The 22,739-nt window shown below is 31.4% G+C and overlaps 1 protein-coding gene across 1 annotated transcript in view; it reads left to right on the top strand.

The window, feature by feature from the left end:
* The window catches only part of LOC118197709 (protein O-mannosyl-transferase TMTC1-like), a 441,210-nt gene that overhangs the window by 180,166 nt on the left and 238,305 nt on the right, over positions 1-22,739 (top strand). Inside the window, exon 4 of the mRNA XM_085808444.1 lies at positions 19,086-19,241. Within this exon, the coding sequence (XP_085664570.1) occupies positions 19,086-19,241 (156 nt within the window). The remainder of the gene's footprint in view (positions 1-19,085; positions 19,242-22,739) is intronic.

Raw genomic sequence — 22,739 nt, 5'->3', positions numbered from 1 at the left:
GTTCACTACTGACTTTTGAATCAGTGCATTATAATTAACGATAAATTTTAAGTAATCGCAGCTATGCCACGATTAATAAATTTGTATCTATAGGAAATATGCTTAATTTTTACCGAATTAGATCTATTTGGACAATGATTGGTTAACTGTGCATCGCCTTTAATATCCTGTTTCAAGTTGTAACAGCTTTAGTTTCGCTTCACTAGATCTCATAATGTATATTAATACTTTGTACATATATAAAGGTGGCAATACCAAATATATCTTCTTATTGTCTAACTTATGCTTAATCATTGGTTATTAGGTAAGTAACGTATCAAAATGCTAATTATGAAAGCGAGTAGTTTTAGGTATTACAGTCTTATAATGGCAAAAATCGTGATTATGTGCTAAAAAAGAGCTGCGTTAGATTTTGAAAAAATGTGCCTTGACTAAGTAATGCTGTAGATTTGTCAAAATCATTCCGAAAATCTGATTTATGTTTCTTCTGATGTCGATTATCTGCCACAATCAATCTATGACTGAAGTGAAAAAATAATAATGAAAAGAAAAGAATAAAAAACAGTGCAGAGAAATCAATATGCCCGCAGTAGACGACACTTATAAAGAAATATAAATAAACTGACACTGGATTCAAGGATTAGAAAGAACTGAAGATGAAAACCCAACATTTTAAAAAATGTTCTGTTGAACCTGCAAAAGTTGTTCTGAACGTATCTAGATGTTCAATGAAAAATGGAGAAACATAAAACTGCATTGGTATAATACTAGTTTAATTGCTATCTAAATTCCAGTTTATCCTTTTTTTCAACAATATCTGAAGAAATCATTGCAATGTAATTTGTTTCTCCCTCCGTCAAACAATGCAAACACTATCCGTTGTTACAGAAGAAAGAACAAGGAAGCGCTATCCGTATCTCCATTCTTACTATGAAATCGATCTGCTAGAAATGCTCCTTAATTTACGTAACTTCCTTTCATTTATGTCAGATCACTTTTAACACATGCTACATCGGTAAATATTTATAGTATTGGTAATTTGTTACAGAAAGCTCTTAAAGATGCCCTCATCAATCGTTTAATTTGTTTTACAAAAGTACTTTTGATATGGTTAGTTTGTTTTACAGTATTCTATCCAAACAAGGTTAATCAATTCAAACATACGTAATTTAAACTATTGGTCACAATTCTAGTTCATTTATTATACAAAAATGACTTAAACGAAGAGCTAATTAAAGTGAGTATCCTTTTACTTTGGCAAATAGACTTGTTAACATTGAAATGAGTAAATGTTGTTAAAAAAAGTACAAATGAGTTTTTATGTTCATTTAAAAGGAATCGCATAGGTAAAAATTTGGTAATTCGTTTAATGAGTTAGCTTTCAATCGTATATTCTATTTATGGCATTTGATAAAAATTGTTTAGAAGCAGAATTTATTTTCCATGTTTTATAAATGTCAAATAATTAATCATTTAATGAGAAATTTTTTTTATAAAAGATTGGAAATAACATAATTTGAGAACTCCGCATTCACTTCACATATAATTTAGATCACGCAAAAATCTGAGAAAGTTTCCTTCCCAGTCCTATCTGCGTTATGTGGTGGCTTTCTTAACTTCGTCCCTCACGTCCGCAGTGTGTTGTTCTGACATCTGATCTCAGAAGATAAATGCGTTGAGGTGAAATTTATTCTTGTTGTGTTCGAACAGAGGTTTGCTGACACTGTATTCGAAAAGATTTAAGAAATTTTTTCCGCGTCATATCCTTGCGTAAAATGAAAAATCACGTTCTGTTGTTGGCAACAGAAAATCGAAAAAAAAATTGAACCCCCCCCCCCAAAAAAAATGAAGACTTGGATTCATGTTTCTCTAGGATTCCTGAAGAACAAATTTTTGCCTTCTGTATACGGTATGATAAGGAATTCATAATCATCTTTATTGAAAAAATTATATCTGAAATGCATAACAACTGTTACTTCACCAGGATAACACCTTAGCAATAAAAACCGTCAAGCAGTTTTCGAGACTATTTTATTACATCGTCTGGAGACCATATGTAAATACGGAATAAAACATAGGTCCATTTCTAGACAGCAGTTACTCCAACTAATGGGTCGCGGTCGCCCTCATAAAATCTACAGACTTAGGCGTTGGCTCATGAGAGCTTTCATTGCTACCATAAACATTTATTGCCACAACCTTTTCACAGATAGTATTACTTAAGTTAAGATTCTTCAATGTACGAGGTACCTATACTTCTGTAATGAAGTCTCAGATGAAAGGTCTATTAGACGGCGTCTTTAAATTTCAAATTAAAAGACTGGATTTGCTTTTATTATTTTCTTTGAAGTTTTACCCAACTCTGTGCCCAGATTTACCAGTTTAAAACTATAATTTATGTAAAGCAGTGAACGTAACTTACATTTAATGCATATAATGAGTTTTATAACTTTTAGTATTTCATAGCTTTGCAAAATTTATGCTCGGGTATTTGCTTCAACGAAGAGGGCTCATATTCTAAATAACTTAAATAATCAGTTGAATTTCTGAAATCTGAATGCATTCGTGTCACAGATTTAAGTACCACTAAAGGCAAAATTTACAACCATTTTCTTCAACTGCATTCTTCAGTTGTTTTTTTATTTTCTCCTTCGTTTCTGTTTCAATTCATGAAAATCTGAACACATTTAAGAAATGTTGCATAGAGATTGCTACGGTTTATTCACAATTGAATTTAATTTTTGTTTTACAATGTAATCATTTTCTATTTAACAGCATTCTAGCATTTCATATTTTAACTAAATTTTCATGCAATTTTACATTATCACCCGTGTTTTCAAAGTGCTCTTCTCAAATAAGAGGATTGCTCAGTAATTCTTCATTAATTATAATGTAGCGTAATTAAATATTTGGCTTAAGTTTTGAAGTAAGAAAATCTTCGTAAAAGATTAATTCAAACTTCAGACTACAAATACTCTTTTGAAGTTTAAGAATTTTTTAATTATGTAGCTTTTCGTTATGTGTATCAAATACGGGTTAGAACTACCATTTTAGAGGTCTTTTTAATGATAAAATAAAGAATACGTTAGGAAAGTTCTTGTGATTCCATTCTCTAAAGTTTTTACCCTACAAATATAAAATATATTTAAATGCTTACGTCATCATATTACCTTTAAACAAAGAATTCGGTATATCAGAGAACGACAAGAAATTTTGAAGACAAATAGTTTTATAGGTAAGTAATATTGTAAATGTAAATTATATGTCTGCCTGCATATTGTATGAAATATAGTGTTTAATAAGAATATATAAACAAAACAGCAGTAGTGCGGAAATTATCTTTTTTCAATAAATAAGATATTTTAATAGCTTCCCCTCTACAAGAGAATGATTTAACAGAGAAATATTTAGCTGTATACCTGCAAGACATCATTTAACAAGGAAATGCATGTAGAAACCTGTTTATAGAAAAGAGGCAGACAAGTGCTAGGAATAAATTCCTTAGTATGTGATCCATTCTCTGTTTTATATACTATGGAATCGACTGCAAAATTATCATGCATCATCCTACAGCTACATACAAGGGAAGGCTAATGCTAAAGCTGGTGACCCATATCACCTTTCTTATACTCAACCAAGCACATTTGTTATCTCAACAGAACTAGTATTTTCCCGATTGCTGTATTTACAAGGGTATTAACTTCCAGTGTATGCTAGAAATTTCATGAAATACATTTTCATACAGGGAAACCAGATGTATGCATATGACCCCCCACTATGTATTCAGGTGAAGGAATATTCCTTTCAACCCTTAACAATTGAATTGATGACGAACGCACGATTGTACTTTTTACAGATCATTTCAAATTCACACTGCATATTAGTTCTAGGTACATTATAATCTGAAGCAAACAGGGGTACGTTAATCCCAAATAACTGTTCATGAAAGTGATGTTAGCTGTGTGGGTAATGTTTCTGTTTAGTTTGGGATTCCGATTGACAAAATGCATAGATTGTCATGATGTGGTTATTGCTTATCCTTCTTATAAGAGATGACATCAGTCAAATCCATGAATTAATCATTAATAATAAGCTATAACCAGCGCATGTCATTGTCGGGACCTTGGGTACATTAGAGGGAACAGTTCAACATTTGCACAGCTCCGTCCAGGTTTTATAGAGAACCCCCAGGGAAGACGAATCCAAGAGTCTCATACTCCTCTTCCTCTTCTACCAACTTCTCAAAAAGACTCAAGTGCATCCATGATTCAAAACGTTATTTCACTTACAAACATCTATAACTTTTCCGGGATTTGAGACCAGCTGAAAGCTATGGTAGAAGGTTCTTTTATCACTATATCAAGAGGTCTGCATAGATAGTATGTATTTCCTAGAGAAAAAAATGAATAATAGAAGATTCAGAGATATGATTTGTGGTGAATCTTTTACGATTGTTATAACTGGGAAAGAAAAAGCTTTAGTTTTCGTATAAGTCAACACTGCCCACCCTCTTCGAGGCAAGCTAGCCTCTTCGAGCTTTCAGTAAAAGACTACTGTATAAATGAACTGGCCATGCAAATCAGCTTTTCTTTACTGTTTCTAGCATGTTTGGAATACTGTAGGAAGACTTGGACCACGCATTTCCCGTGTCGAATATTGGTGCATTTTGATAAAAAAAATGCTCTAAGAATGATGGGCGTTGCTACCAACTTAACCGATGTTGCCAAAGAAACACGTCATAAGTAATTTTCGCCTTTTATGATGATATTCTGTGTTTACTTAACTTCAAGAGTTTTTAATAAGCGTCTAATGTGCATATTAATTTTTAAACTAAACAAATGTTTAATATAAATTGCTTATTGAAATTTCCATAATATAATAATAACGCAAAAATTTTCACTCAATCTCATTTCAGTTAATGAGATATTTATTGAGGCATTCAACATTCCAGGTCATTACTAATTTTATTAAATTGGATCAGAACATTGTCCACATACTAAATAATATCAGAATTAAAGAACGAAGGAGCATTTTCGAAGAAATCTTACACTGTAGACATGTAACCTCTCTGCTTTGTTGAAAACTCGATTTCGAGTAAGACTATAACTTCATTTAAGGTGCTTAAAATTTAGTATTTGGTATTCTTCTTTGCAAGATTGTCCAACTAGTGGCTGAGGGGAAGAGACATCTAACTCTAGTAGTTCGATCCGCGATCAAATCCCTTCGAAAGGCTTGACTGAAAAGTAGTTTTGTGGTTTCCCCAGGATTTCGCAGGCATCCAGCTTCTAAGTAGATAGTCCTTGCGTGCTTTGCCTAAACCAATGAACATACCAATGCGTAAGACGTTTAGTGCAGATAAATTGTCCCCATTTAAACTTAAAACAAATAATTTATTTCCTTAAATCACCATCCTTTCTTTCATGTACCGTTCGTCGACGCGAACTTTCACCTTCATTTCTTGCTCTAATTGAGATCCCCGTTTTCATTTCCTTCAACCATTTTTTAATCAAGAAAATATGGAGGACATCTTTAAATAACACGCGAAGAAGCTGTCTGAGATTTCGAAGTTATGCTACTACCTCCTCCACCTAAAAGTCGATGTCATTTGTTTACGTAGAAGAGCAGTTGCTAGATATTTGCTTCGACACCTTCCTGAACACCAGTAACTTCTTCTCACAGGCAAGAGTCAAGTAGACCGTACGGTTACTATTTACCATTGGGTAGCATAACTATAATCGTTCAGGTCTTGCAATGAATTATAGAGCACTCCGGTTACAGCCGAAAACATTGCGGCAAAAACATCTCAGCCGAAAACGTCGCGGAGAAAAACGTCGTGGTATAAAATATTGTCGGAGATAAAAAAGCAACGCGAAAACGTAGCAGTACTAAAACACCGAGGTCGAAAATAAAGCGGTTCAAAAACGTTGCAGTATAAAGACATCGTCGAAAATATCGTGGTAAATAAAAGTACTTACTTAACATTTTCATGACGATAACACCTCACACATGCGTTTATCAGGTTTTAGAAGCTGTAAATGCATTTTCACGTAATGATTTTGTAGCGGAAAAAGGAAAGAGTGTACTACGACGTTTTCTCCGCGACGTTTTCGTCCGCGATGTTTTTGGCGGACACCAGTACTTGAGCATTTGAGTATGCAGCAACGATCATAATAAAGCTCAACCCAAAAGTGAAATATGGGAGCTTGTATTGTATTAATTAATTAAGGATATATTATAACTTCTCCTTTCCGTAGTCTTTACCAGAATGCAAATTAGTCGTTCGTGTTTTTCAGCTTGGGGTTTTGAATGTTTAGATTAGAGCGTGTAGCAGCCACGTCTTGCCGTTACATAATATCGCCAGCTCTGCTTAAATTGTATTCCAGCTTTGGAGTCTTGTCAGCCGACGTTTCAAAATACGGGCCAATAAGTATCTGGCCCAATTATAATAGTCTACTTAATGTGTAGTCTTAGATTACGTTATCTACACATGAAACTTAATCTTGCGGTGTGTTAATTGCTCCAGAAGATTAAATTCACCGGTAACACACCGTTTCCGGTGCGTTAACGCTTAACACAGAGTTTCTTAAACAGTGGGTCGCGGGACTTGCAGTAGGGGGTCGCCAAACATTTTGCAATTTTGTTAGTTCTTTAACTTATAATAATTTTATAATTACCAAATACTTTTACATAATGCATATGAAAATGGATAAATATATGACAATACAGACAAAGAAAAAATGAAAACGTTTCGACGCATTTTTTCATAATAGAAACATTCATTTTACTCCATTATAAAAATTAACTGCAATAGTTTATTACCGTTACAAGTGAAAAAAACTGATTGATTCACTCACGCGTGTGTCGGATTTGCCCAATTGTTATGGGTGCAAAACATTTTCGTAAATATTAGGGGTTCCCAAACCAAAGCGTTTAAGAAACCCTACTTTAACACATTGACTGCCAGTCACATGACGATGTATTGATTGTTAATTGCCCACCAAAAAACTGGGGTTTTCCTAGAAGGCCAATTTAACATTTTATAAAAAATACGATTGAAAAAGTGCTAATAAAACAATTATTTGTATCATACTGATTACTAAGTGTGTACATCTGTATCATACTGATTATACTTTAGTTAGGCCTTTCTTGATAGAATATTTTGACCATGTGCTAGTGTGTGACAGGCAGGGGTAAAATTATTTCCTAAATGCGGCATTGAATGCTGGCATATCATGTGTAAAAATGAAGTAAAATAGTGAAAATAAGGTATAAAATGCAAAAATTATCTTTTATATGATACTTTATCACTAACAAATATTTAATATAAATGAATTATTATTAATTATATGATGATGTTGTTGATATCATATAATGATATTGTTATAAATTATATGGTGATATTATTATTGATAATATCTCTAATGATATTGTTATAAATTATATGGTGATATTATTATTGATAATATCTCTAATGATATTGTTATAAATTATATGGTGATATTATTATTGATAATATCTCTAATGATATTATTACCGCAAACAGTATATGTAAACGTATTTACTTGCGGTCCATCTTCGCGTAATCTAAGCAATAACCGGGAGATCAGTTGCATACTTTGCATATATAAATTGTGTCTTTACATTTTTCCTGAGAATAGCAACTTTTTCACTGCATTCACACTATCTTCCCATCTTTTTCTTCTCGCGGATTGAGCGCATGTTCTAATTCAACTAGCAAGGCAGAGTAAATTCGTTTGCAACACAAGCCCTGCCTTTCTATTCAATTTAACCTTAATAAAAATATTATTTTAACCTTCTTCCTAATTTGTGATTGTTACAGACTTAACAATAATTCGCTATCAAGCTTGTAGAATCTGCAGGATTGTGACACAAGCTTCCAGATACAGCATAACTCTGCAAACTTAGTTAGAATAAGTTCCAAATGTTAATTACGTCACAGTAACGTGTAAAATTCCCGTACGACAATGCTATAAAGAGTAAATTTAAAAATTATTCATGGGAACCACAGTATTAAATTTGATTTAAAGCAATAGCATGAAGAATTTCCTTTCTACCTTACTTTCTAATTTTGCAGCTCAATGCGCAAAATTCTTGACCGCACAGGTCTTTTTCAGTTTGTTCTCCTTTCTTAAATATATATATATATATATATATATATATATATATTTTAATATTTATTTTGATTTTAAATTAATATATATATATATATATATTAATATTTATTTTGATTTTAAATTAATATATATATATATATATATATGGAGGAGATGCATTCAAATCAGAAATACTTTTAAATTATAAACGAAACCATAGAAACAGTAATAGGAAACGGATTTCAAGGAACGTTAAACGAATCTTCTTTCTTCTAATAATTTTCAGAAGACATGTATCCCAAACGAATTGAATAAGAAATCGAGAAAATGAATCATATTAGAACCGACAAATATATACCAATTCTTGCCTTTTCTTTTCTCCATTTGCTTGAAATATGGTTCGCGTGCCGATGACTGGTGAAAAGAGAAGTATGAATTCTTCAGATAGTAATAAATGCTTAATTTATATTCAATTCCGGGCTATTAATTTATAGATCAGTTTTATTTGCATATTTATTATAAGTGCTGGAACTAAAGTTATAATTCTGGTACACATCGCTTAAAGGCTATTGTTTATGTAAGATCCGTTATGCAACAAAAATAAAACCAGTAACATATTTAAAAATATTATTTTCTGAGTATGCATACAGTTTTCTATTTTTCTATAAAATTATCTTTCCGACATAAAACATTATCGTAACGAACAACACACATCCTCGCAGAGCTCTGCTGTCTGGGATGATAGCGAGTTATTCACGATTGCTTCCACTTCTTAACCAGTGTTCTGATTTTTCATCAACAATCTCACTCATTTTCCCAGTTTACTGTCACTAATTGTATTATTACTGTTAACGTCACATACATGGCGATGAATATTTATGCTTTCATGTTTCTTGGTGTTAAGAAACGGATGACTGGACGTATTTTACGATCAGTGGGTCGCTTGATTTTCGTAAAACCACTGTATATAGAATATATATAGAATATATATATATATATATATATATATATATATAATTTATTTCCTAAACAGTATTGATAAATTGATTATATTATCTCCTAAGTTTAATTAAATCGCACTAAATGGATTTAAGTTCATACAACATATATATATATATATATATATGTGTGTGTGTGTGTGTGTGGCAGTAGAAGTCTAACGGTGAAGAGTTGTAGAGAATCTCCATAACGTGTTTCAATGTCTATGAACATTAGATGCGAATGCTCAAGTTATATTTCTTAATTCGCATCATGCGTAGTACCATACATGCAGTAAGGAAAAAATACTGAAGTTTAACGCGGTCTTAATCCAGATAAAATCAGTACAGACATTCTCTTTCATAGGTTATCCCGAAACCGGATTAATATTTAATCGCTATTAAATATTAATTTCTTGCTGCATCTGTTACATGAGGATGAATATAACTTTAAATTGGATTTTGCTAGGTTTCTACAGATTCCAAGATTTGGTTGAAAGGAAAACTGGAATTTGCTTTCATTAAAGTAGTAAAGCCATCATTTCGGTTTACCTTAAAGTCTTGAAATCAATAAAATTTGCTGCAAGAAAAACTTAAGGAAGCATACGATACAGTTTTACATACTTTTTCCCGTTTTGTATATATAAAAAGATAAAATTTATTTTACTGGAAACTCAAATTAACGTATTTGTTCTTATTACTTGTATTAACTATGAAGCTGTTTCTATTCGTATTGTATATGATGCGTATTTATTATTCTGTGGATGAAACCAAGTAACGAATGGAATATTAAAACACATAATAGGAATGAAGCTTCAAAAAAAGGCGTAGGACAATCCGAGTTATGACAAAGTTATCCTTGGCAAGCGTTTAATAGTTTAGTAGTCAGATGGTAGTATTTATAACATATAAACAGTTCGCTGTCTTGAAAACATTTAGTAAGATAAAGCTTCATTAACTATGATGAATGCTGTAACATGGTTCAAGAACGAAGGGTGCATTCTAAATGAGCGCTGAGTTAAAAACAAACAGTAATCTAATTAATGTGTCACCCATTCAACACAGTCAAAACTATATCTGCAGTTTAATAGGCTGCAGATTTAATGTCCATTTTCTTAAATAAATTTTTACTGTTTTTATATCACAACTAAAATTTGTTGTCTCAAAATTAAACTAGTGACTTATGGAACTATTTAAATTTAATTGAGGATTTTTATAGCATTTCTGAACATATGAAAATTTACAGAGAGCATTTTGGGAAGCAGTCTAAATGAAGAACAACTAAATGCAAGTTTAAAACACTTAAAATAACAAAATGTACAAATAAATACCAAATAAACAAAACTGCAATGCCAACGCTATAAAGTTCAACTAAATAAATGCTAACGCTTTAATAGTTGTTTAATTTAAATTCTTTCTCAGTCCTCAAATATCTTGTTTCCCATTTAAATTCGTGAAAAATATAAAGCTCTTTTAAAAGAGCTCACTTTTAAGTGAGCTTTCTTATAAATGGATGTACCTCGTAAAACTTAAAACTCAAAATAGAAGAACACGAATATTAAGGCGCTTAAGTGGATTGGACAAATTTTCAATAGCTTATCATTTTTGTCATTTTAGCATATATTTTATTAATTCGCTGCATGAAATATCCAAAATTAACTGCAATAGTTTATTCAACTTCTTTGAACTTTTCTTGAAAGTTTTCCCCGCATCAAAATTTCTACCTTAATTCGTCTTTTATATTCAAATCTTTGTTTAGAAAACAAACTATCATCAAAATTGAATTTTATACTATTTATAATGTTCGCATTCCTTTGTGTGACAACAATTGTTATTGTGTTACATGACTTCTATTCCTGCTTTGTATTAAAGACTGAGAACAAGTTGTTTACAGAGAAATACCAAAATAAGTAAAATATCAAATACCGATATAACATTTTATAATCAATGTGGATCTTTCCGGACATAAGTTAGGTTCTACGATTAAATGAATATTAGCATATCAGCTCCAAAATGCTTTTCTTCTTAAGCATATGATTGACGATATTTCATGCGCTTTTGAAATCACTATTTATTTGAAGTGGCCAGTAGAACAATGACATAAGTGTTTTCATTCAACATAACTTTATCACCGTCCAACTTCTAATTGTTTTTTTACGAAACACAGTGCTTTTATAGATTAATAGAAAAGCTGAGCTGTTTTAATTCATAACTTTTAAAGAAAAAGTAGAATATGAACGGTGGCTCAGGTAACACAACTAGTTGTGTACTATACATACTTTTGCACATTTTTAAGCTTTTAAAAATAATATGTTGGATAAGATAACATTTTAATCAATTTGCTATAGTGCATATAGATTTTCCTGCAATTTTGTATTTTACATTCTCTGTTCTAAACTTGCAAAAAACTCTGTTCTAAACTTATAATTAATCTTTCTGAAATTTGTAATTCCTAGAAATTAATGATTGTCGTATGACATTTAAATAACGTTAGGAAAAGCACAACCTTACATAGCAGGAAAAAGGAAAATATGCTCGAAAATGCTACATTGTTTAATTTAAAGACTTGTCAAATGAATGCTATATAGGTAATACAGAAAGATTTTAGATAGACAAAAATGAAATATTATTAACTCGAAATATGCACATTATACTTTTTGCAAAGTTTATCCCATTCCAATTAGTATGTTATTGTTATTCATTCAACCCAATCCTGAAAGTAATACTGCCAAATATCGGAAGGCATATCCTCAATCATTTCGATAATGGTAGCAAATGCTATATCGAAGATAAAATGTGAAGTTATGCGCAACTATTCCTTGCTTTCAGGAAAGGAAGAAATGTTACCCATGGTGAGATTTGGAATGTAAGTCAGATAAATCATTTTTTGAAGCACGAAAATTCTCCAATACAAGTAGTGATGTAATATTTGTGGTACTGCCATTGCAACCTATGATAAGATTTAGAAGTTGTTTTCCCCTCAGCTTTCACACGACTAGCAGCAAATACACAGTTACGTATTCTATGGCGGCAATGGTGCGATGTCCCTCTAATGGTGTTACTAATTACAACATGAGCTGTTTGACCGAAGAGTATGGCAAACATTAATTTTCAAGCATTGCGTCCATCAGTTTTCCTGGAGATTTATTTGGAAAGATCCATCGCGACTACTGTCTTTAGTTCTAAGACTCATAACTGTATATAAACAATTCGTCCCGTGTTATGATACCGTGCACTGTCCTGTTTGTTCTTGTATATGTCTTTCAAGCATTTGTAGGCATTATTTGACGCGAGCTTGCTTTTGTACCATTGATAGTTCGTGGGGGATTCATAGACAACAAAGCTTCTGGACTGTCAGATGACCATGCATCATTGTTTGAACTTGGCTTGCCCATGGAAGCTAGATATATCACTCTAATATCAGCGTCAGTAGTCGAAAAGTAAGTTCATTTTGTTTCCTTTTTCTCGTGTTGGTCCAATCAAAAGATGACAATCACTTTCTTCGTCACCCAGATTTTGCCGTTCACGATGAAATTCACTAAATCATTGAAAAAGTGTAGCACTAAATTGGGGATTCTTTTCGAAGGCAAATTTTAGTTGTTTGTAATTTTATGTAGCGATAGACCTATCTCAAAATCGTGAAAAATCATAGCATGAAACTCTCTCGTTAACTGTTTTTCCTGCTGATTCATCCTAATTTACTTTATTGCGGATGAAAAGAAAGCCTGCAGTTCAACTTTTGTTCTTCCATGATACATCAAAGCCTTGTACTTGCAATATATTTGCACAGTTTCTGCCTATTTCAATTTATGGTGTCAGATCTAAACACTCAATTGTACCTTCATATAAAAGAAAAAGCCTAATTAGCAGTAATTTGAAAACTCTATCATTTTCATCTTCTGTAATTTATTATTGTTTTGAGCTAACTGTCGTTTACTTATCCTCCGAATATTATTCTAATGTACGTTTGTAGTACACTGTGACAATCACTCAATAAATTTCACTCTCATACTTATGAATCTAGTCAGATCTTCAATATGAAGAAATAGAAAAGTCGACGGAATTTTAAGCCGAGTTGTTCTGATTCTCTACAAATGAATATATAATCTGCAAAACGCAAAAATCTAATCGAGCACTCTTCTGGTGTTCACCGCTTCTACTTAATGCACTTGTTCCTGCGTGTCCTGTTAGGTATTATACTTAAATAAAACAGAAATTGCTACGCCTACGGCTACAATAAATCATCAGATTATTTTTAATATATACATACACTGTGTTGGCAACGTTTTAGGCCAATATTCGTTCAAAATATATAAATACAGAAAACGGCATTCTTACATATTAATTTTTAATATAGAACTCTTGTAAATATATACGACGCTTTGGTACATACGTACAGCTGCTTTATTTCTTCATAGAATTCTTTTGGAATATTGTTGAAGTATTTTACGCTTCGTCTGAATCTCTTCTTTGCTACTAAAAATTACTTTTGATGTGAGACTTAAATTTAGGGAAAAGAATGCGGTATTTCTGATGAATAAGGGAATGATTGAGAATTGCAACACTTTTCTTTGCTAGAAAATACTTGACGAGAATGGAATTGTGTGATGGCGCATTGTCGTGAAATAGAAACCAGTTATTCCATTGAGTTTTTCTCGCGCCTCAAACTCTACATACTCTTCAAAAATATGTCCATTATGTCTCCATAAAATATGAAGCTCAGCATTTTCTCGGGAATAAATTTCTCGTGAATTGTCCTTTTCCAATAAAAAAGTAAAAGAGCTCAAATTTTAATAGTCACCATAGAAGGTTCTTTTAAAGTTTAATGTAGCTTATCAGTAGGGATGGTCAATAGGAATCAATAGGCCCAGGAGGAATATCGAAGTATTTTATAGAATACTAGATGAATATAGAGTTAGACTAGCATGGAAACGTAATATATCTTCTGTATATTCGAAAAGTGAAAAAATGTCTTGTAATTCTATAGAAATTTTTAATGTTTCAATTAGATATATCATTAATTGGAAGAATTTTGTTTAAATAAATCAAATTAAAAAGTAGAAAAAAAATCTTAAAAACCCCATATATTGCTTTTAAATAGCTTAATTTGTTCATCAGTAACAAACAGATTAAGTTTTAAAGTCAAATATCTTACATATTGCCGAATGGCAACATACTCGAATGAAAATGAAACAAGGCACTTACAGTGGGCGATATATGTATATATATATATATATATATATATGAGGTATAAATATAATTTTATATGTGTAATTCATTTTAAAGCTTAATTTGTGCTAAAGCAGAAAAACTAATCATTTATTAATGCAAAAATGTTTTTCACTCTAAAACATCTTCAAGAAACCAAAAAATAATTTAAAAAATAACTTAAAGTGGTAAAGTAATTAAATGGTTAATCCATTAATTTTAAACCTTCAAACATTAAAGTAAATAATTAAAAAACAAAAGAAATAAAGATTAGGAACAGTAGAATAACGAAGATTGCTTTAAACTCGCTATCACCAGGGAAAGGTTTTTTTTAAATTATCTTAATTAAACTAATTAATTCAAAAGCTATATTTCTGAAGTTATACAAGAAGAGGTAAAAGTTTCAAAAATTTAAACCACTTTTTCCCGAAAGCCTTTAACACTTATTTGAAGATTTTGGTGTTTAATTTCCCATAGATATAATTCCCATGAAAGTTTGAAGTATTTATTCGACGAAATGATAAATTTAATTAACAATATAATTATAGTAATTTGTTTCTATTCCTTCTATTGTCTGTAGCGAAGACAAATATGAATTCGGTATGAAATACTGTTCATATGTATGTTAATATATCATAAGCCTCCCATATAATTTGCCTGCATATTACAAGTTCCTTGGAAGGAAAAATATAAATTGCCTGGAACGTTGTTTTATACGAATTTCAAGCAAAACCTGAAGCACCTGCTTAAGCGACAATGGAGAAGTTTATCTCTTTCGGTCATTTCTAGTAGTTTTAAATCACATATTGTTGTGATATTTAATAAAAATGGACTTTCTGACTGTTGAAGTGTAACTAAAATCGTGATGATGTTTTGTTACTTCCAGCAGAATGAATATACTTTATGATAAAGCTTCTACTATTCGCGAATAAACCTTTTCCTTGAATAACATTTTATTATGAAGTTCATCTGCTCTTGAAAATTTGATGCAATGATAGTAAGAATTCTGCTTAAAGTAAATTAATAATATAAATACACTTCATATCGAATCATTCCAGATTCAGTACCCCAAATCATGATTTAGAATCCCTTTTTTTTAATAACTTATTTTGGAGCGTTCTTCTGGTATGAAACCTGTATGATGTTGAAACATAATCCAAAGCTAAAATCTGTATGATACGAAGAAAATAATCCAAAGCTTCAGTTGTTAAAAAATACAAAAGTGTTCCATTCATAAGTTGTTCTCTTTCAGTCCAGGCTTCTCGAAAATAATATTTCATTTCCTGTATGACAATTTAATTTCTTTTTATTTAAATGATCTTTCCGTCATTTTTTTTTCTCTGCATCTGTAGTTTGAACCGAAGGGATACAACTCTCGTTAACTTTCCACAATAACTATCATTAAGTTTCAGCGTTTTCTACTATTCAACACGGTTTTAGTACCTTATTATTTAATATGAATCTTTAATTACGTAATAGTAGAATACATTAAAAACGTTTCATTACAAATACTTCAGAAAAACAAAGGTTCCAACCTTTCTTAAGGCTGAAAGTTCTGTATTTATGATCAAATTCATGATAATTCGTATTACATTCCGCCTGCTACGATTACAAAGGCTTCATGCAACATTTCGCGCAGCTGTTATTGTTAATACTTTAACTGTATTCTGGTGCTTTTTACATCCATTTTGTATATTTTAAATCAAGCACTGTACACAGATTGCATTAAGGTAAATAGCATTTCAAAAAACACCGAATTTATGAAAATGGACCGGTTACTTTCGTTTTCCTGATTCCTTATTATCTAATTCCTGCGTCTCGCTTTAAAATTAAAATTTTAATCGCGCGTCTAATTTTCAGTATTATTTATGATTTTATAAATATGATAGGAAAAATAATACAAAAATTTCTTAAAAATAAAGATAATAAAAGAAATGTAAGCATTAATCATTGCCTTTCTTTAAATATTTTAATCAATTAAATTGAAGCAACCGCTGTCTTTCCTTTTAAACCTTCTGCTTAAAGACCTGCCAAAACTTCGTAAACTTGTTTTTGGAAGATGGATTATTGTTGATTTTACTTGGAGGCGAGTAGGAAAAAAATTAATTTTTGTAATATTTTAGTATAATGTATTATTTGAACTAAAAATACCAAATCACCATAGCAGTGAAAATCCTTGTGGTGTTACAAAATATGTTCTTTCCATTTATTTCAATCCGTTATTTTTAGACGCATTAAAAATGAAAAAGAGGGCAGTGCAAGGAGAAATAGGAAATAAATAAATCCGCTTTTAGTTGTAACTATTCAAACCCAAGTCACTATTTCTGATGAATTAACCAGAAGTTAGATGACTAAGAAATAAATTATGTATTGCATTTCGTTCTGTATAAAAACTGGTTTTAAAATTCTAAATGTTTTATTCTTTTTTGTGAACTTTTTAAATTCATTTCGTTTTCTATGATACAGACACGTTTTAGCCTCCTTTTGGAAAGAATCCAAGTTCTGTTTATTTGTTATAGCAAGAACAAGCTTCTAACAACCAACCGCGAGTTGTTTTTCATCCCTGAGACTTTTATCCAATTTTCAGTTATTTCCAATAAGAAAAATATTTAGGTCTACATTTCACTTTATCCCCTTTAAGCCGCCCAATCTTCTTTTTCATCTTTCAACTAAATATCCTTCGATGAACAGAAACCTTTACTCTCCGCCCTCAAAATATTTGTTTTGTTGAGTGTAATTCTTTCAGTATTAGTCAGCACCCGGCAAGCATTACGACGCGGATTTGCGGTATATCTGCTATGGATATATGTTACTTTTCTTACCATGATTTCATTGGGATTTTTTCATGACCTGTTTCAAATGGTAATCTGTAAAGCTTTTTAGCCATTGGGGCCAATCTTTAAACTTCTTGTGGCCACTCTACCTTTTCCCTTAGCGCAGATATCGTTGATTCTTCTCTTTCAAGTTAATCTCCACCTTTAAAGAGAATGGTGCAAATATTATTGTTTCACAGTAAATTACAATGAATAATTTTTATCTTGAGTAAAATCATAAAACATTATCACGACTATATGTGATGAAGGTCAGTATCTGACCATTCAAACACAACTGTTAAATTTCTGTTTCTTTTTTAAATTACTCTTTTTTTATCTACGGTAATTTAGGAATTATATTTTGGTATATTTTAAGACGGCATATCATTCAGAAAATTATATATCATTGTAAATTTTCTACATTTTCTTAAAAACTGTTGAAATCTAAAATATAGGTGAAACCTCATGCTATGTTTAATACTTTCGTTGTGGAGAGGCAGTTAATGTGTGTTTTTACGATTCAAGATTTTCCGAACGAACTTTTATAATTCTCAAATACTCGTACTTCATATATTCGTCTAAACCCGAGAAGGGGGAAATTGATGCATGATACATATTTTACTTGATGAATGCTTTGATTGAAGTAGTTTTCAAATCAATTTGGCAAAGCGTTTCAAAAACAGGAGAATATAGATGCCCTAAATTTTTATTGGAATCAAATAAACGTTAGATGCTCACAAAATTTAGTTGCAGTAATTTTGTATCTCATCGTGCATATTAGATAAAGTTTTGCAATGAAATACAATACCACAAAACCATAATATTTTTCGGAAATGTCCAACTTCAGTTATTAAACAAAATCATTCTCTATAAAATTATCAAAGCAAGAACTTTCCACAAACAGGTCCTGCTTCATCAGGAGCTAACAAATCTGCAACGAAGGGAAAGTTACAGTTGTATTTATCGGAGACAGGAGTAAAGCAAACGAGATGGTAGCACCATCTGTCCGCAAAGTAGTAACGGAAATAAAAGTTAAAATTAAAAAAAAAAAAAATATCCGAAAGTCTTCTTTCATTGGTGAATTTATTTTTCTCGAGGCTTTTCACATTCACAAAGATTTATCTTATTTAGTTAATGACTTTAATTCCAATACAGTACTCCCTAACGCTTTTAAAATTCTATTAACTTAATTTTTCAATTTTCGTTACTATTTCTGCTGACAAAAGACGCTGCCTTCTCTTTCGCTTACTCCTTTTGGCTATATATACAACCTTGGCTTTTGCTTCTGGGGAAGAGGGACCTGTACCTGTTCGCCTTAGATTTGAATAGAGTCTTGACTAAAATCTACGCGAAAACCTATATTGTTGCTTTGCTAATCGTATGTTATACTTTTGTGTGTTTATTTTTGTTTTGATCATTTTCTATATTCTTATTCTGAATATATTTTCCGCCCAGTCGGTATGGTGGTCAGGGAAGCTGACTGCGATGACGAAGGGCCTGAGTTCGAATCCCGGAGAAGGCGTGGTTGTAACTCTCCGTCGTCCCTTCATAGGAAAGGCGACGGTGGACCGCCTATTAGGGGCCTTCATAATAAAGTGACCACCACATCCGGTCCTGTACAGATTAATGGACTGGTTTACGTTTGTAATTGTTCACAATCTGCCATTGGAAAAAAAATTCTGAATATATTTTTTTATAACTTATAGACTTATTCTGAACGTATTTCTTTCAAAACCCACATTCTGATTCTGAATATATTTTTTTCCAAACTTCAAACTATGTGACATTTTATATGCTAATAAGTAAGATTGGAAATATAATTAAACTATTAGTTTTCTGATCAATCTCTATATATTTTATTAAAAGCTGCTTATCTTTGCTTCTGTGACTTCAACATTTTAATAGTTAATTACAATACAAGATAACTGTTATTTGTTCTCTCTACAGTTAAGTTATTTTCTTATATTTTGCAGAAGTACCAAAACAGGAGAACAGAATGAAAAATGGATGTTGTGGCTTCTCTTGAGCATGACGTTTTCTGCTTTTGCTCTTTTGGCTAAAGAGCAAGGAATCACCGTCCTAACAGTTTGCATTGCTTTGAGAGTACATCAGTTGATTGGAAATACAAGGTCAGTTGTACACGTTATATGTATACATAAATATACCTTACAGGGCAATACATTGATAGTGAACAGCACTGGTTCTTATGCATCCTTGAACTTGAAAAGGTATTTTCCTTAACTTTGGTTTTGAATTCTCAAGAAGTTTAAAATTTAGGTAGTTAAGATGACATTAAACTAGGAAATGGTATGAGCTTAACGAAATAAATGTGAAATCATTAATTCCAAATTTAGAATACTGCTTTCTTATGATGTCTTCAACGGTTATAGAAAATGCCAAACAATTTACCTTTGAAATCCGAGTCGTTATATAATAGTCAAATTGTTATTATATATCCTTCAAAGTCGTTATAATAGATTTTTAACTCTAGAGGAAAGGGCATAAATTTCTTCCTTCTAAACTGCCGTGAAGGTAATCATAATTGTTTCATTTTTGTGCTTAAATATTTGATTTTCTGGGTAGCTAATATAAAATAAAAAGTTTCATCTGAAGAATTTTTGAACGATGTTTTTACGATGGAGTTTAAAATAAAGAAACGTATTTGACAGCATTCGTATCCTTCGCTGTTACTCTTTAGGTATACTATTTACTAAGCTCAACACAGCTGTATCTATCTTTTAAAGCGTACTCTTCGTTTTCATTCATATACTTCGCAAAAGAAAAAATTCCTTCCCAGAAAGAGTTCTAATATTTGTTTAGTGATACGTTTTTTTAATAAGGAATCCATAAGTAAGAGTGCATTTCTAATAGCAGTCGGGCATCTCCAGTTAAGAAAGAATTTTATAAAAATAACATTTTCCTCTTTCTTAAAAATTCAGTTTATAATATTTTGCTTAGTGTATCATTCGGCTTATAATGTATTATTTAGTATATTATTGAGTTTATAATATATTATTCAGTTTGGAGAGTCATTAGGATTTTTTTAATGCTTTACACGTGAAAAATGAGCATTGCACTCGCTGGGACTCGAACCTGAACCTCTCGAATCTGCGCTGAGTGTGCTACTGTTACACCACGAAGGCATTGCTGGAAGGAGGGAGAAATCACCTTATATACTGCCCCCTTCAAAAGGCGACTGGCGTTAAGGGCGCGGTCACCAAATCCTGGTGGTGATGAATTATTATCCACCGCCTTTTAGTTCGGTTTTCTGACCCGAAGTATAGAATATTTATAACAAACATGATAGTGCTTTTTAAAATTTTGCGTAATCATGTGTGCTAGTAATGTTACCTGCAGATATATTAATGGCATTGATTATAACGATTATGTTAATTTGTTTGATGTGACACGTTCTGGAAAAATTATTCCTGTAATTTTATGTTATTTCGTGTATTTATTTCATTATTTTTCTTTTATTTTTTATATATTTATGTCTCTTTTTTATCCAATAAAATTTCCCGCTGAGCTAACATTCAGTGGGGCATGTTTCGACCTAGGACAGATGCCGTCTTGATGGCGGACTGTATTTATTCTGTAAGGAAGGAAAAGCAAATCAAGCTAAATAGCCATGAAACAAAGCAATGCGTTTATCTATTTATTTCTTTCGTGAATCGTAACTTACCATTCTGAAACTTTAATGCTTGAACATTAGGTACTGCACAAATCCAAGGAGTAAATGTCTGATCTCGGAGCACTAGCTACTAATAAGAAATTATAATTTGTTGAATAACATAAAAATGTAGCAGTTTATTTCACTGGAAATTGCTTAATAGATTTTTAAAGAAATTGCTTTGATCTATTTACCAAATCTGACAGCAAGTTTTGTTTATTTCCCTCATCACTTGCTACCTATCACATTTATATACTATTCACTATGAAAAAAGGCGCTACTTTTCCAATAATGTAGGTTTATTGTGCACGTTTATAATAAGAAATCATTCAAACTGTTATTTAGAGTCTATCATTTCTGTAGCTTTCACTGCTTTTCTATTTTAAGGAATATTCGCAGATTTCTAAAGGCAATGCAATTGAAAGGGAAATAAATTAATCCCCCATTTTCTTTAAAACAAATAATCCATATAAAACTTAATTTAAGTTTTAAAAATTAAAAATACATTTTTATAATCTGAAAGTAATCTAAAAATGTTTAAAGCACATCCATTACTTACTACGGTGATCAGCTTAGACTAATGGATTATTAGGTCCTTCAGTCCGGCTCCAGTTCCGGGTAAGGCATGAAGATTTGTGACTGTGATGTTTTTACAGCAGCAGAGCACCTAAAATTTACCTAGCCCAATGTTCCGAATTTGTTCCATCCGAAAGAGTTTGGTAGTAGAGGAAGACAGGTGCGAGACCTTTAGATTCCATTTCCCTCAGACTGGCTGTTCAGATTAGAATGGGCAGAGAGCGAAAGAGAGAGAGAGAGAGTGCAAAATCAAATAACTTAGTTTAATTGAACCGCTGAGCATTTATAATAAAAATAAATTCACTACGTTCTGAGACATAGAAAAATGAAGTAAAGTATTTTTTATGTTCAAGGGTATTTTTGCTGTCCGGTTGTCAGTGCAAAGAAAGACAACATTCATGAATTAAAATTACTGATACAACATTAATTAAAATTACTGATACAACATTAATTAAAATTACTGATACAACATTAATTAAAATTACTGATGCAACATTAATTAAAATTACTGATACAACATTAATTAAAATTACTGATACAACATTAATTAAAATTACTGATGCAACATTAATTAAAATTACTGATAACATCACGCCTTGAATTATATCTATAGATTATTAAGAAACTATTTATGAATATACGTCATCAAGAATGTTTTTCCTTTCCTTATTATTAACAGTATTTTCACCACTTTGAATTTTAAATAAATATATAGTTTAGGGCAATTCACGACAATATAGACCTCTTTCGTCTGCACAGCATATGTTTTTAGAACAGTGCTTTGTCGACATTTCCCAAATGAATAGAACTTAGATCATTCATATGAAAACCATGATTAGTATGAAAATGCCGGTTCAAGTGCAGGAGGCTCAGTGCGCAGCAAGCCAGCAGGAGGATTGTTAAAGCGCACTAATTGATAAACAGAAAGACAGTGCATCATAGATAAGAGAGACCTATTATCGCAATATGATAATAGATTATGTACATTTATTTTTCAGAAGTAACGTTTTACTTAAATTATATTCTCAAAGGACTAATAATAGAATATTCGCTTTTTTTGGTTCCTAAACAACGTAGTATGTTTGATTCCTAAACATCGTAGTCAACTGAATTCATTAAAGTCATACTGAATTCAGCTACACACTTTGATTTACTAAGTAAAGTTTTAATTAGGGGTTTTAATAATCAACTTGTTTAGTTCCTTTGCTTTGAAAAGTCAGATATTCTGCTTTTAGTTTTAGATTAACTCGGTTAAGAAACGTGCGTCTTAAGTAATTTTTTAGTATTATTGAAATTTAAAAATACAACTCATTCATTTATCTGTTTGAAATTTGTGCACACTATGCAGTAAAAATTTGCCTTTCCTGTGAACTTATATTTG

The sequence above is a fragment of the Stegodyphus dumicola genome, chromosome X1 (genome assembly GCF_044657685.1).
Source record: "Stegodyphus dumicola isolate Sdum_Otavi_A_Nest chromosome X1, ASM4465768v1".
Classification (NCBI taxonomy): domain Eukaryota; kingdom Metazoa; phylum Arthropoda; class Arachnida; order Araneae; family Eresidae; genus Stegodyphus; species Stegodyphus dumicola.
This window is presented reverse-complemented; position numbering and strand designations above follow the sequence as displayed.